The 16,556-nt window shown below is 41.5% G+C and overlaps 1 protein-coding gene across 1 annotated transcript; it reads right to left on the minus strand.

The window, feature by feature from the left end:
* Positions 1-428: 428 nt before the first annotated feature.
* On the minus strand, positions 429-15,880 carry GORASP2 (golgi reassembly stacking protein 2). The gene is made up of 10 exons (XM_066322835.1): positions 15,748-15,880; positions 7,515-7,595; positions 6,597-6,800; positions 6,104-6,190; positions 5,543-5,673; positions 4,805-4,937; positions 4,557-4,680; positions 4,115-4,201; positions 2,131-2,226; positions 429-1,471 (listed from the first exon to the last, which is right to left on the minus strand). The coding sequence occupies exons 1-10, from the start codon at positions 15,808-15,810 to the stop codon at positions 1,152-1,154; spliced, it is 1,326 nt and encodes a 441-aa protein (XP_066178932.1). The 5' UTR covers positions 15,811-15,880; the 3' UTR covers positions 429-1,151.
* Positions 15,881-16,556: the final 676 nt, after the last annotated feature.

The raw sequence follows: 16,556 nt of genomic DNA on the forward strand, positions 1-16,556 counted from the left end.
GTACATTTGCATATGCTTGAAGCAACCACATATAAATGAAATCCCAGTTATATGGAAGGACTGGAATGGTACAGAATTTTCCACATCAGATGTACCTGATAACAAAAGCAAACGCTATCACCTGGAGTACAGTGCACATAACAGTTTCTACAAGTGTATCATCTACAGTTAATCTGCAATTTTTATCCTAAATCTGAATTTTAAAAGCCAAGTATGAATCATATGCAGACAGATTTAATGACTCATTGCTGCAATGGATGTAACCATAAGCGCTGATCCTGCCTGCCATTAAGATGTCTGGCATTCCCTCTTGGACCCATTCCTCTGGAAGGGGCCCTTTCACACATCTTTGCTATAGAGCTAAGCAAAAAGTTAAATGAGACTTAAAGAATTTAAAAAAAAAAAGTGCTATTTTGTCACACAAAGAATAAAATTCCAGGAATTTATTGCTCTATGTATGCTTAATCCATTCATTCATCTTACAGTAGTCATGAAGTGCCAAATTGTGTGCTACATTTAACATTCCATGTATTCCCTTCCAAATGCCGTTTTACAGTGGGCATATGAAACAACGCAGCATGGGTCACAAAACATGGCTTGAGCATCTCTCAAGAGCTTAAAGACAAAGATTTGTGTACAAGCTGAATAACAACATGTCAGTTAACAGGCCACTCAGCAATTTTAACAGAAATATCTTTAGGTGGAAGTTTTGCAGCGTTAAAATTCACAACTCAGACTAAACATTCTCATCCCCACTGCAGAAACAAGATACTTGCAAAGAACAAGAATGGTACGTAAATGTCACACGCAAGACCCGCTTCATTTCTATCAGAAGCAAAAACTGCTAATTATAAGCAAGGACAAGCCTAGCAGGGTAAGGCTGTCAGCCTATATTAAAAACAGACACCTCAGAGTTTGGCAGTGGAACTCTATTTACCACCTTGACTTTTTTTGGTAACATACAAGTTCTTCCTCCCCCCCCTCCACCCCCCCTTTATAAATCCCCTTTTATTTTTATTATACCTCCGTATTATTTACAGGACTTCTAAAGATTAAGTACAAACTAGTATGAAATTAATGATAGCTTGCTTTTCAAATATGTATCCCATGGCTAAATAAATACCAAGCCAATCCAACAGAGTGATCTGGAGTTATGATTCAGAAGCTTGTGTATCTGTGATTCCAGTTGTTTTCTCATTAACAGCAGAGGATTCATTTGATCTGTCAACAACAGTTGCCCTGGAAGTTGGAGTAGTGCTATCCACGGTGAGTGCAGAGGTGTCCTCTACATTTTCTGTAGTGCCAGGGTTGACGGAGAAGCTTCCAGCTTGAGGAATAGAGGGAAGCAAATCTGTAGGCACTGTGGACGCCTCTGTGACCAAAGGAAGCATAGGAACACACTTGGGTGGCATTGACAGAGGCGTTATTCCCATCAGGTGCAGAGGCGGCAAGGGGGGAAGGGGTTGCAAACCTAAAGAGAGAAAAGGGGAAAAAAAAAGGCAGTGAGCTGCTGCACACCAGACAGCTCAAATGGTGTGTGTGCAGCACTGACTCAGCAGGCTCATTTTAAGCCTGATACTTTTCAGATTTCAGAGTAAACTCGAGGTTGTTCCCCAGAGGACTAGGTATTTAATGCATTAACACTGATTAGGTTTTTCTGACCTTCATTGAAACTGCCAGAAAAAATAAGTTAACAAAAACCATATTCCATGTAAGCTTCTAATATCTTTTTGCTCGGTCCATCTTCTGTGCATCTTCAGCAGTTTTGCTGAATTCAAAACTGTAAATCTAATATTAGTTCCTAATTCTGGCATTCAGTTCAGAGAGTGCCAATCTCCTCATCTAGCTTACAAGGAAACACTTAATATTTTCTTTTACCCATAAATAATATACTTTCACTTTTGGCACAATCTCTTCTGAATATAAATCAGGTAATAAAAAATAAAGCATCTAAACATAGACACAGATTTAGAATTACCTAAGACATACTCCTTGTCTACCTGATCTGAGCACTAACACCCATTCCCATCTCAAGCAAACATTTAATTTATCCACTTCAGGATTCCCCCAGATGGGTCTGAGTGTCCAGGGTAACTCTAATTACAAGTTTCAGTTTGCAGAAGCACATACCAGGCTGTATGATTTCTGGAACAATCTGTGGTGCAGGTAAGTTAAGTTTGGACAGATCAGTCAGGTTAGGAAGCCCTGCTGGTAATGGCATCAGACCTAAGAGAAGAATGGAACAGTTACAGCTGAAAACTTAAAATTGTCTTTTTCTAACTGTTTCTTAGATCTTGTTGATCATTTAAAATGTGCTTTATATCTTGACTATAATCTTTATATGGATGAATGCAAATTCACCTGAATTTCAGCTTTTAAGTTGCACAGTGAGAACAGACACCTACTGCAGAAAGTCAAGACTAGCAAATACACAATCCCAAAAACCTTTCAGGTTTTTTTCTGAGGAAAGCAGAATCTTATTTCAGAATCGTAAGTTTTGCATTCCAAGTTCAGCTTTCAGCAAGGTAGTTGTTTCACCACAGCACTATACCAGAAGTTCTCCATTCCCAACTTGAGTGGAAAACAATATTAATAAATACACAGTATTCCCTGATCCCTAATATTGATCACTCTATTATTAGCCTTTTCTACTTAGTTCATGACTAGAGTTAATCACAAAAACGTGTATCAAAAGGCAAGACAAAGGAATTTCAAAGTCAGTAAGGACTGAAAGTAGAAGAGAAACATACAATGAATGCAACATATGCTCTTCCATCACTGTGTTTGCAATGGAACATCCTTCTGCTCCCAAATTTTTGACTATCAAAGGGCTTCATTTCTGGGACAAGGGCTCTATTTGTACTCTGTGTTTAGTTCAGAAAAGGTTTATTCAGAAATCAACTGTTGATACTACAGTATGAACATAGAGAGGAGAAAAGTCTTAAAGCAAGGCCACTGTATAGACACTTTGGTTCAAACCCAACCATCTTTACCTACTCATGAAATCATCTGCCATGAAGGCAGACATAATCTGACTCAAAGAACTTTCATGTCAGCTATGTGCAAATTTGGTTTGAATTTTTCTTTTTAAATTTGAATAAAGCTGAACTTCATACAAATTCCCTCAAATTTTAAACCTCCAGTATATTTAGTAAGAACATTTTCACTAGTATATCCATGCAGATTGTAAGAAATATTCTAATTTGCTTTTTAAAAAGCAATGATACTATTCAGAGAAAAAGGTGAATGGAAAACTTGTATTTGCAGAGTTTAGGGAAGGGGTGGATTAGGTGGCTGCGGAAGAAAAGCACAATAATCTTTTTCTGCCTAGAGAAAATAGAAAACTACTGACAAGTTCAGCTTCTGTGAGAGTTCTCTGCCCTTGTTTGCATGCTCTGAGCTCTACTGCACATCTTTTCTGTGTTAGAGGCTGTACCTCCAAGTGTTATGTAACGGACACATCTTGATCTACTTGTCTCATAACATGCAAAACATAAAATACAATTCCTTCAGTGTTCTGGAAGGCACAATTGAGTCCTGTACCAGCACACCAATGCCACAGCAAAATCCTATACAATCCCCATCTTACCCCTTGTGAATACTTCTGGAATAGTAGTGTTTGAAATGTTCATTATTATGAAGAAACAACCACGTTGTAGAAAGACTCTTACTTGTATTACACAGAACAAGTTTAAATATAAGTTTAAAATCCTATCTAATTCAGAAACAGTAATTGCAACATAAATTGTATTTTGTTAGACCTGTATTTATACTAGGAATAGTGATCAAGCTGAGTATTTAAAAATGGCTTTCCAAAAAACATTGCAAATAGCAAAGCAAAACCTTCCTGAGAAATCCTGAATACTGCATCCCCAGTGCAGGGAGCCCTAAAAAGGTAAACTTGTGACTTGCCACATCACTCCTCTGTGCTACAGACATGCTGTGAACATACTCCAAGAAAAATAATTCTTCACATTGTGGAGGTTGTATAGAGAGAGATCTTACATGAAGTGCTTAAGCTGTATGAAGTTAGGCAGTGGAAAAAACAGCTCTCTTCCCCTGCTCCTTTAAGATTTTTGTTTCAGCAATGTTTTAAGAAATTTTAACTACTCACCTGGTAATGTAGTTGCTGGGTTAACTGGTGGCACAGAGGTAAGGGACTGACTGACTTGTGGTGGTAATAGTGGAACTGTTGGAACACCTGGTGGGGTACACAGGGAAACAACATTGATTTTAAGCATACAACACTTCATCTTCTTTCCCTTAGGAGTGCAAATAAATAATTGCTTACAGGAGAATTACTATTTGCCTGAACATTAAAATGCTGATATAAAAACAGTATTCTAATTAATACAGATGGCATTTTTAATAGAAGTTGTTTGCAACTATTTTGTGAGCAAGTAAGGCTCAAAATCCAGTACATTAACCTTTTTTGTTGGGAAAAATTTAAGAGAAAGTTTTATTCTCTCTTCTGTCTTCAATTAATTAGAAACATCTGTGAGAACAAAAAAGTCAGAGAAGCCATGCATTTCAGGTCAGCTCATTCCAATACCAACCTGTGCTGAGAGCATTACTGACAGTAGTTGAAGGTGAGTTAATAGAAAGTCCTGAAAGACTCTGCTCAAGGCCTGCTGTCCCAGGAGGGAGGGTGGCTGAGGGATTAACTGATGATAGCTGAACCTTATTGGAAGAGAAAAGAGAGTTGCATCGTTAGGGTTTGTTTCTACATGAACCAAGAGAAGAGAAAAGCAGTAAACATCATCATCCATTTTTACCAAGCAAACAGAGTGGGACCACAACTTACCTCTGTGAAACCATCTTTGAGGGGACTGAGAGATGCACTGGGCAACTGTCCTGGGAGAGAAATTTTCTTTCCCTCTTCAAACGGGCGAGTAGGTATCCTATGCAAATATCCATAACCAATGCCACATCCTAGGCTTTTAAAAAAATGAAGCTATTTAAGTCAGGTAAGTGACTTTACAACTACAGACTATAGCAAACAATGCATGAACAACTCAAGACATCAACAAGCATCAAGGTAAATGCTGTACAACCTTCCCCTCCTGTCCCCACATTGCCTCACTTTCTGTGGAGAAATAATCAATACAAAACAATTCAAAGGAAATTCTGTAGCTTTAGCAATAAATATTCCGCACAAAATAAAACTCATTATTATTTAAACTAAGCAGCTACTCCAGGTATACAGCTTGAAATTCAACTCCCAGTTGTTATTTGCAGTGCTGTGTTCTGGCTACTCACAATACTTCAAGGATATACCACAAGCTAAAAACTGTTTGTAATTTAATGCAGAAAGCAACCATTGCACTTTATACACTTCTGCACTAGCTAATTTACTGATTTACACCCCTCTCAATAGTAAGTGCATCTGACTTTCAAGTAAGTATGTAACTTATTAGAGCAGAAACACTTTTGATATAACAACACTCTTTCCCTGTCTTTGTAGAAAACTTAAACCCAGCAGTTTTCAGGCTGGTGCTGTAAGGAATTTGCCCCACCCCCCTGTAAGACACTGTCTCCTTACCTGCCCTCTCCACCCCAGGCAGAATTTGGAGTAATCACCACTTCCCGACAATTATCTGTGTCTGTGTTGTACACATAAAGTTTTAATGGCTTTGCTTCATGTGTTTCAATAAGGGAAAAGAGATCTTCAGACTGCAAAAAGATAAAAATGAGTAAGGGCTTTCTTGTCCTTATTTGATCATTTGGCATTAGATTGATCATCCCAGCCCTGACTTTCTGTAATGGATTCTGCTAACAGCCACATGTTGCAGTTGTTGCAGTGCTGCTCTTGTGTTTTGCTTGCACAACTCAGAAGACGTGGCACAACCCAAATTTCAAATCTGCTATTCAAAATACTAATTTTAGAGTACAAAAGTTTGTATCTGACTTCATGGAGACATTTAAAAGCGGTTGTTATTTCCAGGATTGCCTTTAAGAAGAGGCACGACTGCCAGAGCTCCTTCTTCTTTGCATTTCATTTCCATTCACACTGAACAGACAGAACCAGGGATGTTTCAAACTCCCCTGGTACAACTGGGTTTTTAGTTTTTAAAAAATAAAGCCCTTAGTTTTATATACTTACCTCATTCATGACAGTATCTGCTCCAATGATATAGTCACTATGAGGTCTAAGTCCAGCTAATGCAGCAGGAGAATTCGGCTCCACTTCCTGGTTTTAAGATGGAAAGTTACAAAACACCATGTAACTGTCAGAACAGACAGAAATGCACTTCACACAAGCTCCGAGTCAGACAAACTGGTCAAGTTTTCAACACAGTAATGAACTAATGAAACAGTGGCTTTATGGCAGTCCCTTTCCACATGGTTCTGGTGTTTTACCAAATGCATTCATTTAAACACATTCATTTAAATACAAGACTTGACAATATACTCACAAATACACATCTGTAGACTACAAACTACACTTGTAGCCTTCCCAAACCCAAAATCAATCAAAGCCAGTTTGATCAATGAGACCAGTTTGATCTCATGACCTGTTAGCTACATCCTGTGCAAGTTACTTTTCAACAGAAAGACAGAAACAGCAATAAGAATACTTCCAAGTCCATACATACCAAGACGTGCCAGACGTTTTCATTAGCCCCATCAAAGCTGCAGAAGCGAATGCTCACTCCCAGCAGGCCCTGCCCACCCCACATGTTGCTGGGGGTTACTGATGTTTCTCTCAGTTCCAGTGTTTTGCTACTGTATACAAGCATTTTTACAGGTTTTTCAACATTTGCTTTCAGCAGGTCCTTGAGAGTGTCATTGTCTTTATTCTGCAAATGTATAAACAGGAGCTTGGGTCAGTGTTTGACAGAAAAAGCATTCAGTTCCACAGCAACACTTGTATTCCAAAGGTCCTACACTGTGCATTACCAGAACATGAATTAACAGCTGCTTTGTAACAAGTTTCCAGGCCCTTCAAAATTCTACAATATAACTCCGGAAAAACCCTGGGACTTCACAGTAACAGGTCATACTTTCCAAAAATGAAAACACTTCAATTGGTTCAGAGGCTTTTGGAATACAAGTGTACTGGTGCAGAGCATCCCACAGTTGGTTTTTTCCACTGCTACGATGGTCTGTTGTTTGACAACAGCTCTTGAAAGCTCCCCCCACATGCCTCCTGCCCAGCCAACAGCTCTGCCAGCAGCTTTTCACTCAGCCTGCTTGGACTGGGTGAAGTTTGTGAGTTCTCATGGAAGCAGACAGAACTAGGAGGGCACCAGCATAAGCCATGAGGGGTGGATCAGCAGGCAATTCTGTCTTGGTGCTGATGTCTGCAGAGAGCATGTCTGTCTTATTCTCCAGCTAAACTGTTCCTACAGGGTGAAGGAAATCAATTTCTGATGCAGTTTGCCTCCCTCATTTAAAAGTAAGAAGAAATATTTTGTATACATTTAAATAAAGCAAATCCATTGGTATACCTATAAATATCAGATTGCCAAAACACTGTTTATATTAAAAGTTATAAAATAAAACACACTTACCAATCTTGAACCGTTAATGGACACAATAAAATCAAAGAATGGTTCCAATCCAGCTCTATGCCCCGGTGAGTTTTCTTGTACCTAACAAAGTTAAAACAGAATTTAGTAAAAGTGTTCCAATGCTGATTCATACATTAGAATTATATTTCTACTTGTGCCAACTGCATTCTAGAAGTTACGAACGTTTGTATGTATAATTTTATAATGTTCAAATATAATCATATAATCTATAGAACCAAAACATACCTCCGTTACAAAAAATAGATTGCAAAAAATTAGTACTTAATAAATTGTGGAATGACACAGCAGTAGCCACTCCCTGGGAAAAGCAGTGCTTAACAGTTGCATCAGATAAATTGTAAGTATTTGTTTCAAGAAAGGAGATTATAGTGAAAGGACAAGGTTAATGAATTCTGAAAAGATTGGTTAAAAAGTACTGTCTTTGCACAGTAGTACCAATGTCGGACCTTGCTTTCTATCTTATGCTTACTAAAGGAATAGGAGAGTCACATCTGTAAGCACAGGTTGTTATCTCATGATTAAACATCATCTGGTGACATTCCTGAGACACAGAGGGCATCTGTACAACCAGTGATTTTATTAACAGACCTTCAAGTTGCAGGAAAAGAGACGTGCAATTTTGCAGCCATGGCAGCTCAAATAATTCAACCACTCCATTAAGCCAAGGCCTAAGTTCTGGGTACACACTGCTCCCAGAAGCTAAAAGTATGCTTTTAATTCCAAATGGAGTAACTGAGAGACATTTTGCCAATGCTATTTTTTCACTATTGCTCACGTTGCTGACAATGAAAAGTAACTCCAGTATGGCTGTCAGATTTTTCCTGGCTTTTTCTCTTATGTACTACAATCACCTGCCAAAAAGAGTTACCCTTTACAGTGTGGTTCCTTACATTACATGTTATTCTACCTGACAGAAGTGGCAAAAATGTATTTGTTTGTTCAATCCTGGCCTGACTCTGCAGGAACCGAGTTTTCTTAATATAACTTATCTAGAACAAAATATTCTAATATGGAATTTTAAAAGTGCTTGATTACTAATAAAACTATTCTTCTTAGATTTTATTTATCTCTGCCCAACACATTCACAAAATCAGAGCTTGGAAAAAACTCAGATTACATGTGGGTAACAGATGCCCAAAGCTTAGAATATTAGTCACATAACCTAAGTCTGGAATTAGTAATTCCAGAGTCACATCACACACATATTGATTGTTGTCTAAGATCTGTAAAGCAGCAAAAAAGTATGAAACCAACAATATCCCAAAGTAGTAAGAATCACTGAAGCAATAATAACAAAGTCCACATTTATAATTTCTAACTAGAACTTGAAGTGTGTCTGTAAAAGTGTGTCTTCAAGATGTCTGGAGGCTCTTTGGAAATAATTTCCTACAGCTGGAGTACAGGTGTTCTCCCTCCTCCAAGTATTAAGTGTATGGACACACATCTCCCAATCACCAAATATCCTGCAGTCCTTCTAACGAGATCCCAACTACTGCCTCCGTGTAACTTTACTTAACCTGTCTGTTCAAGATGCCTCTCACCAAGAACAACCAGACACCAAGAACAACTGACACCAAACTGTGCACCAGGTAATAAGGTAAAGTACAAGCTGAGCTCCATGGGGCACACACACACCCTGGCTCCAGCTGCACAGAAACTCCCAGCACATTGTGGATGTGGCTTTGCCATTTGTGGACTGTTTCTAGAGCTCATTTAACCGTAGATATTCAAACTTGCAATAATGTAGGGCTACCTGAGAACAGCCTCTACAAACAGAAGTTTAGCTTAGAAAAGTCACAGAGAGGCTAAAATTCACTATACGAATGATTCTTCCCAAATGTTGAAAGCGTTTCCTTACTACATTGGATACTTGAGACCACCCTACCAAAGAGAGGTTAAACAGTTCTGTGAAAGGAGAATTGAAACTGCTTTCCTGTAGACATGATCCATAATGGTATTCTCACACTTGCAGTTTCTCCTGTAGTCAAATAATCCAAAATATCCTCTCCTTTCCTGTGTTTGAGTAGTGAATGTAGGATGAGTTTACACTGTTTGTTGTTCTTCCCTCAGTTTAGAGAAGTGACAGGAAAATGCTCTAAAAGCCTCTCTCTCTCTTATTCCACCACCTATTGCATAGATCATAGAGGAATTTACAGTTTGTGTTTTTAATGAACCTTACATACAGGCTTTATACCAGAATTAAATCAGCAGATGGTTTCAAAACTTTCTGGGAAAACAGTTTTAAAGACACAACATGTGTTAGTTACACCTCAGCATTAAAAATCAGTACACTTAGCACAACATATCAGATTTTTGTCATGGATATATGTCAAGGCCTTGAAATTACGAAAGGCCAGACTTCAACTCATTCAGAGATCTTCCTCCATTTCTAAATTAACTTCTTTGAAATAAAAAACCAAATCATACTAAAATCACAACAAACCCCCTGCATCCTGACAATACCCCTCCCTAATGACCTCCAAGAGATTAAATCCTGAACACTGGGAGCCAAGAGTGGCCAGTATTCCATAAGAAATATTTTTTGAAATAAGATGGAGTACATACAGTAAATAAGAACTATGTATGTTCAGCATCCATCAATGCCAAGCTCACTTGGGATGGATAAATAATTTACTTATAATACCAAATCCGTGTTCTACCCCAAACTGATGACGGGACTGACAGAGTTTCCAAGTTCCAAACAATTAGTTTGCAGAAAGTATCTTCAGATGTTGAACTCCTTGTCCAAACCCATCACAATCCTGAACATCTCTGCATGATTTGTTTCTAATTAGGCATGTAAAAACTACCAGGACACTGTAGCTAAAAGAAACCAAGCCCTTATAGTTGTGTCAATCACACCTCAGAATGTGCATCCCTTCTGCCATCCTGCCATGCCAAGGCTGTCACAAAGTTTTCTACTTCCCTGGCCTTCAATGATAGAAAAGCATGTTTGCACCTGGCAGTCCCAGAAATGCCACCCAGAAATTCTGAGTCCATTCCACACGAAAAGTCTCCTCTCTTAAGAAGTGATGTGCTCAGCCCTGCACAACAATCACACGGACTCCACACAGGTTTTGTCACACCATCCCACTTCCAGTCACTACCTGCCCAATTCCTCACCACCACACAGTACCAAGTGCATGACACAGCTCTCTGCTCCAAGCTCTGTGGCCACAATTCTCTTCCAGGAGCTACAGCAACAAAGGATAACCAGGGACCTTCGAAAATACAATGACACAAATTATTCCACCTCTATTAAGGATGGAAATAACAAAGATTCTGTGGATAGGTACATAACCTTCGTGCCTCCTGAGCAATTTGCCTTTATGCAGCTTTGCTGGGTGCCCCAAGTAGGTGTTTAGTAACTTGCCTCTGTAATTGAATAATTGCTGAGAAATAACCAAGTAATATCATTCACAACAGACGCTAATGCAGGCACGATACCATGCCCAGCAGCTTGGGAAGCCTGATTCTCCCAAAGCCAGCTGTTACTTCAGAAATACAAGTCACAGATCCATGTGGGTAAATGCCACGACTTTCTAGCAACAGAGACAAACAGTGGCACAGAAAATGGAAAGAAGTTGTGGCAATGCAATGCCAGAGCTTTTTAAGAGCAAATGAAGAAAACCTCTATCAAATGCTGAACATCAGAGGGCAGAAAAGGGCCTCACACAGTGCTGCAGGGTTTCAGTTTCTCACCAAGATGACAGCAGGGCTGCTGAGTACACAGATCACACACTGATTTCACTTTAATTCACTGTCAAGAATTAAACAGGAAAAAGGTTTCAAGGTCAATACACCAATTTTAATTTGCAGTACTGAAAAGACTTTCCTGGTAAATGCATTAAGTTTTTCTTTGCTGAACACCATTCCCAACACTATCATTCTATGCCTACACAGTATACATTGCACATTACACATTTTAAGAAGTCTGCTTAGCAGCACAGTGGTCACAAATCAAAGTCCCAAAAGAGCAGTGCAACTGCAAATGAAATTAGGCATTGAAACGTGGATTTTTCAGAGGTAGATGAAGGCTTTGAACACTTCTGGAAGTCAGCTACCTTTACCTTTTAGTTTTTAAACTTTCAGAAGCTTTGCTTCAAGCATTAAATCAACATTAAATACAACTTCCAAGGCTTTCTTTTTTCCCCACATAAAAAACTCTTCCCAGTATTCTACTTTATTTGCAAAGAAATACTGAAAGGTTTTTTTGTCGTTTTTCCACCCACTCCATAACTGGCAGTAAAATTTCATTGAATATCATATATGAGCAATTCCTGTTAGATCTGACAGAATCGCTTTGATTTCTGTCAGTTATTTTAATCCATTATGTTGTATAACTGAATAGAATTTCTTGATGAAACACAGTTTTCAAAAGAAAAGCTTTTTAAGTTTTTGGTAAGAAAATAGATTCTGTGTATGTAGGTAACCTTTTTTTATAGGACAGAGAATTTAACTCAAGCTTTTAAAATGTGATCCTCCTTTAAAAGATAAGTCATCGCTTCATGCAACACGTTTGTATCCCTATTACAACAAACCAAAGCACTCAAACAAGAGTGGGAAATCTAAACTTTGGGCACTGCTGCTCAGTATCTTATAGGGAGAACACCACACAACATGGCAGCATACAAATTTCTCAGATAAGAGTTCTTACACAGAATCTTACAACAACTTAGTTTGGAAAAGACCTCTATAATCATCAAGTCCAACCACTAACACAGCACTGTCAAGTTCACCATTAAATGTAACCCAAAAGCCACATCTACACGAGTTCTGAATGTTTTCAGGCATTAGATTAAACCACTTCCCTGGGCAGCCTATTCCAACACCTGACCATCCTTCTGATGACAAAGTTTTCCTAAAATCCAGCCTCTAAACCTCTCCTGGTGCAACTTGAGGCTCTTTCCTCTTGTTCTTTCACTTGTTACTTTAGAGAAGAGCCAACCCCCACTTTGCTACACCCTCCTCTCAGGGAGCTGTAGAGAGCCATGAGGTCTCCACCGAGCTCCTCTTCCCCAAGCTAAACACCCTCAGCTCCCTCAGTTGCTCCTCACAGGAGCTGTGCTCCAGAGCTTCTCTGGACTGCTCCAGCACCTCAAAGTTTGTCTTGTGCTGAGGGGCCCAGAACTGGACACAGCACTCGAGCTGTGACCTCACCAGTGCCCAGTAAAGATGGAACAATCACTGCCCTGGCCCTGCTGGTCACACTGTTCCTGATACAGGCCAGGATGTCTCTGGCCTTCTTGGCCACCTGGGCACACTCTGCCTCATGTTCAGCTGCTGTTCACCAGCACCCCCAGGTCTTTTCCCACTGGGCCACTTTCCAGCTGCTCTGCCCCCGGCCATGGGGATGTTGTGACATCATCTACTAACTGAAGAAACTGTCAGGCCATTAAATCAGCCGGGACAAACTATAGCGGTTTCACACTGCTGAGCAAGAAAATTACTCAAAATTTTCCTTCATTCTGTTTTGAAGAGCAGAAACAAAGGGATACTGAGCAATATACAGAGTCAGCCAGTTGGTCTAATCAGCCACATACCTTATGTTAAAGGAAACTCAAGAATTGCTTCAAACAAATGACTCATTACTAGGTCTATTTATGAAGAGACTTGGGCAACAAAACACATGGCAACTTCTTCTCTTACAAAAAACAAAACAAAACACCCTACATTTTAATGTCTAGAACACAAACTATACCACCTAGAGCAAGTTCTGCTGTCAAGTATGCATAGGACGAAATTCTTTTCCTCTGACAGCGCTTCAGTCCTGGAGGGTTCCTAATTCCCTTCACAACTGCACTGCTGACAAAACTCACAATGAAAGCAATATTGCACTGAATATCAGCACAAGTAGCCAAAAAGAATTAAGTAATCTGCAAATCTACATTGAAAATTAATGATGGTGGTGTTCACTTGCTGCATATATCTCTGTTCTATTTGAAGTGAGCACAGAGAGAGACTTTCTACTAGTTTTGTGGGGAGGCACTATGTACAGTTTAAAAGTTTCACTGTAAAAACCTGTAACTTGCAACAGTCTCAGTCTACTCATCCTTCTGGCAGCTTGTGCTTGGCTTCTACAGACAAACTGAACAACACAAACTTTTTGTTTCATGGCCATTTAACACATATTTTTCATTTATCTACCTTGCCCAAACAAATGCTTCCAATAACTGAAATTTTTTCTGACATTTGTCTAATTTTCCCACAGCTAATGAAATCTTTTAAACAATCACTTTACATTATTTACAGAAGTTTGGTGTTATCAAAGAAATCTGATCTTACTTGAATTGGATCTGTTACACTGGCAGACTACTGCTGTTTTCCTTCTACCATTCTCATTTACCTCATTAAAGTACTGAGCTCAGAAAGAAAACATACTTGACAGTAAATGAGAACAAAACAGCAGTTTTGCTTGACCCCAAATTCAGTCTTCTAGACTGAAGGCCAATCCATGCAGACAGAGCACTTGTGCAGAGCTCCTCTCACAGTGTGAGCCAAACGCTGTCTGTAACAAAGTCACTACAGAATGGAAACTGGAAAATTAAACTTGGAAAAACTACAGAGGGAAATTCTAGTCGCATTAATGCATGCCACATGCATTTAAATAAAAACCATTCCAAATGATAACTGTTAGGCTGGGATCGTGACGCAGTTTAAGATGCCTGTCCACAGACAAGGAGTAATCACTCACTGTGGTATCTCAAGGTATCAGACAAGGCAGTGAAAAAAAGAGATACACTCTGTTTAAGACAGCAGGCATGTCCTTTCCTGCATTTAATATAAATAAGGATGTCCTCTTGGAAATCAACTACTTTAATGTTCACCTCTCAATTATATTTACAAAGACTGGCGATCAAACGCTGCCATTTTGGTTCATAGCAAAAACATTAAAACAAAAAAGTGCCTAAATGAAAACAAAAGGCTCAAGATCCAAGCAAGACTACTGGAAAAAATGACTAGATTCTACTTCATAAAAGAGATTAATCTCAATTTATCAACATGCTTTAATCAAACAATATGAACTCATAAATCTGATGCAACTGATATTCTAACTGCAACATACATATTGGTATGAACAAAGTAAAAGTCTCCAAAGTGAAAAGTTCATGAAATTTACACTGTTGCTAGGCTAAAAATACCAAAAAAAGTTTGCCAGTTTTACCAACCTGCAGAATAGTTTTTTGTGGGGGAAAAGGAGAAGACAAAGTGGACTGACATGAATTAGTAACACTGGACTATTACATACCATTAATATTAAAAGGGAGAGAAAAAAACCCCAAACAACACACTGTGACTTTAGTCCATATATAGATTTTAACAGAATGTTTGGATTTGACCAGAACATCAGTATTTGCTTCCCAAAAGCAGAGAACATATCCAAAAGGCTCCAATTCCAACAAACACAGCTGCCCAGCACCCCGAGTGAGGGCACTCACACGCCGGTACAGAGGCAAAGGCACCGTGGTGCAGGCAGGGACCGAGTCCAGCAAAGCCCCTGTCCCACACCGCCTCAGATTCCACAGCACCATCTTGGAGCCATTCTGCTCACTGACAGCAAAAGGAAAGGCTTTCAAAAGGCTGCTCGCAAAACCTCAGGAATGCAGCCTAATAAGGTAATTTGTGTTTCGCATACAAAACCAAAGTTTTGTGGCCACAATGTGAACAAAACCAACATAACTATGAAAAAACAGTACTGTCACCAAAGTTGCAGCCCTCAGTGAACACCTTGATCCGACAGCCCTGACCTACTGCGGAGGGGCAGCAGCTGCAGTCAGTCCACGATGCAGGACCAGGAGCAGCCTGACGCGTTACCCGGGGCGCAGCCCAGGCTCGCGGGCAGCGTCTGCTGGAGGAGAGGCCGCCTGGCCCTCAAAGGCTGCCCAAGCCACCATCGCCTCCCACGCGCCGGCCCGGTCACAGGGAGGCACAACTCGGCGGCACGACCCGGCCCCAAAAACTGTTGATTCTGGACCAATTCTTCCTCCAGACTTCCCAAACCCAGGAGCGGCAGCGCGGGCCCGGCGCACCTCACCGCTCCCGCGAGCCGCGGCGGAGCCCCGAGCGCGTCCCCGGGGCCGAGCGGGGAGCGCGGCGGGGCCGCCCCGGGACCCCCGCGCCGCTCCAGCGCGGCCCCACGGCGGGACAGGCCCCGCGCCCACGGGCCGCCGCCGGGCTGAGTGTCCGGGGCGCCCGGCCGCGCCGCCCTTACCCGCAGGACGTGGTAGCCCTCGGTGCCGCCGCCGGGGATGTCGATGCTCTGCGAGGCGCCCATGGCCGCAAACGCGCCGCGACGGGGACGTGGCACCGCGCGCTGCCCCCGCCCGGCGCCGGGCGGAGCCCTACGGCGGCCGCGAGGGGCCACGCCGCTGCGCGCTCGTGTCTGCCTGCAGCCTGTCGCCCCCTGGCGGCCGAGGGCGGCGGCGCCGTGTGCGGGGAGGAGGCGCCCGACGGTGCTGACAGGAAGAGTTAATTGATTTGTAGTGTTAGCTACACGAATAAACTAAATGCGTGCACAGAACACAGATGCGGCAGGTCATAATCTATGCTGCTTTGTCTGCTCCCACAGCTCTCTGGAGCTCGCTCCTCTTGCGAGGCCGAGGCTGTCGGGGCTGCCGGGAGAGCCAGGACCCGTCTGGGAGCTGGAGCCGAAGCGGGAGGAGCAGCGCACCAGGACAGAAAGCGAGAAATGCTGCCCAAGGGCCGAATTTTGGTCTAAGCCGTTCCAGGGTACGCACCGCGGACTTCAGGCAGTAACGGGGCCGATCCTTGCTGCCGACGTTGTCGCGACACGCAGCGACAGAGAGCCGTGTTCGTGCGGGGGAGCCGCCCCACGCCCGGCAGCGAGATCCTGCCCTGAGCCGACGGGAAAGGCGGGTTATCAAGGAGCACTACGAGTCTCAGATTCACATCTGCCCTCTCCGAGAGTTCTTTGTTCCTGGAAGGCTTTTCCACAGCCTGCCCATGCAGACCAGTGTGTCCTGGTTCCGATCCCGCAGACCTCCAGACAGGTGACCTCTT

Source organism: Sylvia atricapilla, chromosome 7 (genome assembly GCF_009819655.1).
Source record: "Sylvia atricapilla isolate bSylAtr1 chromosome 7, bSylAtr1.pri, whole genome shotgun sequence".
In the NCBI taxonomy this organism is placed as follows: domain Eukaryota; kingdom Metazoa; phylum Chordata; class Aves; order Passeriformes; family Sylviidae; genus Sylvia; species Sylvia atricapilla.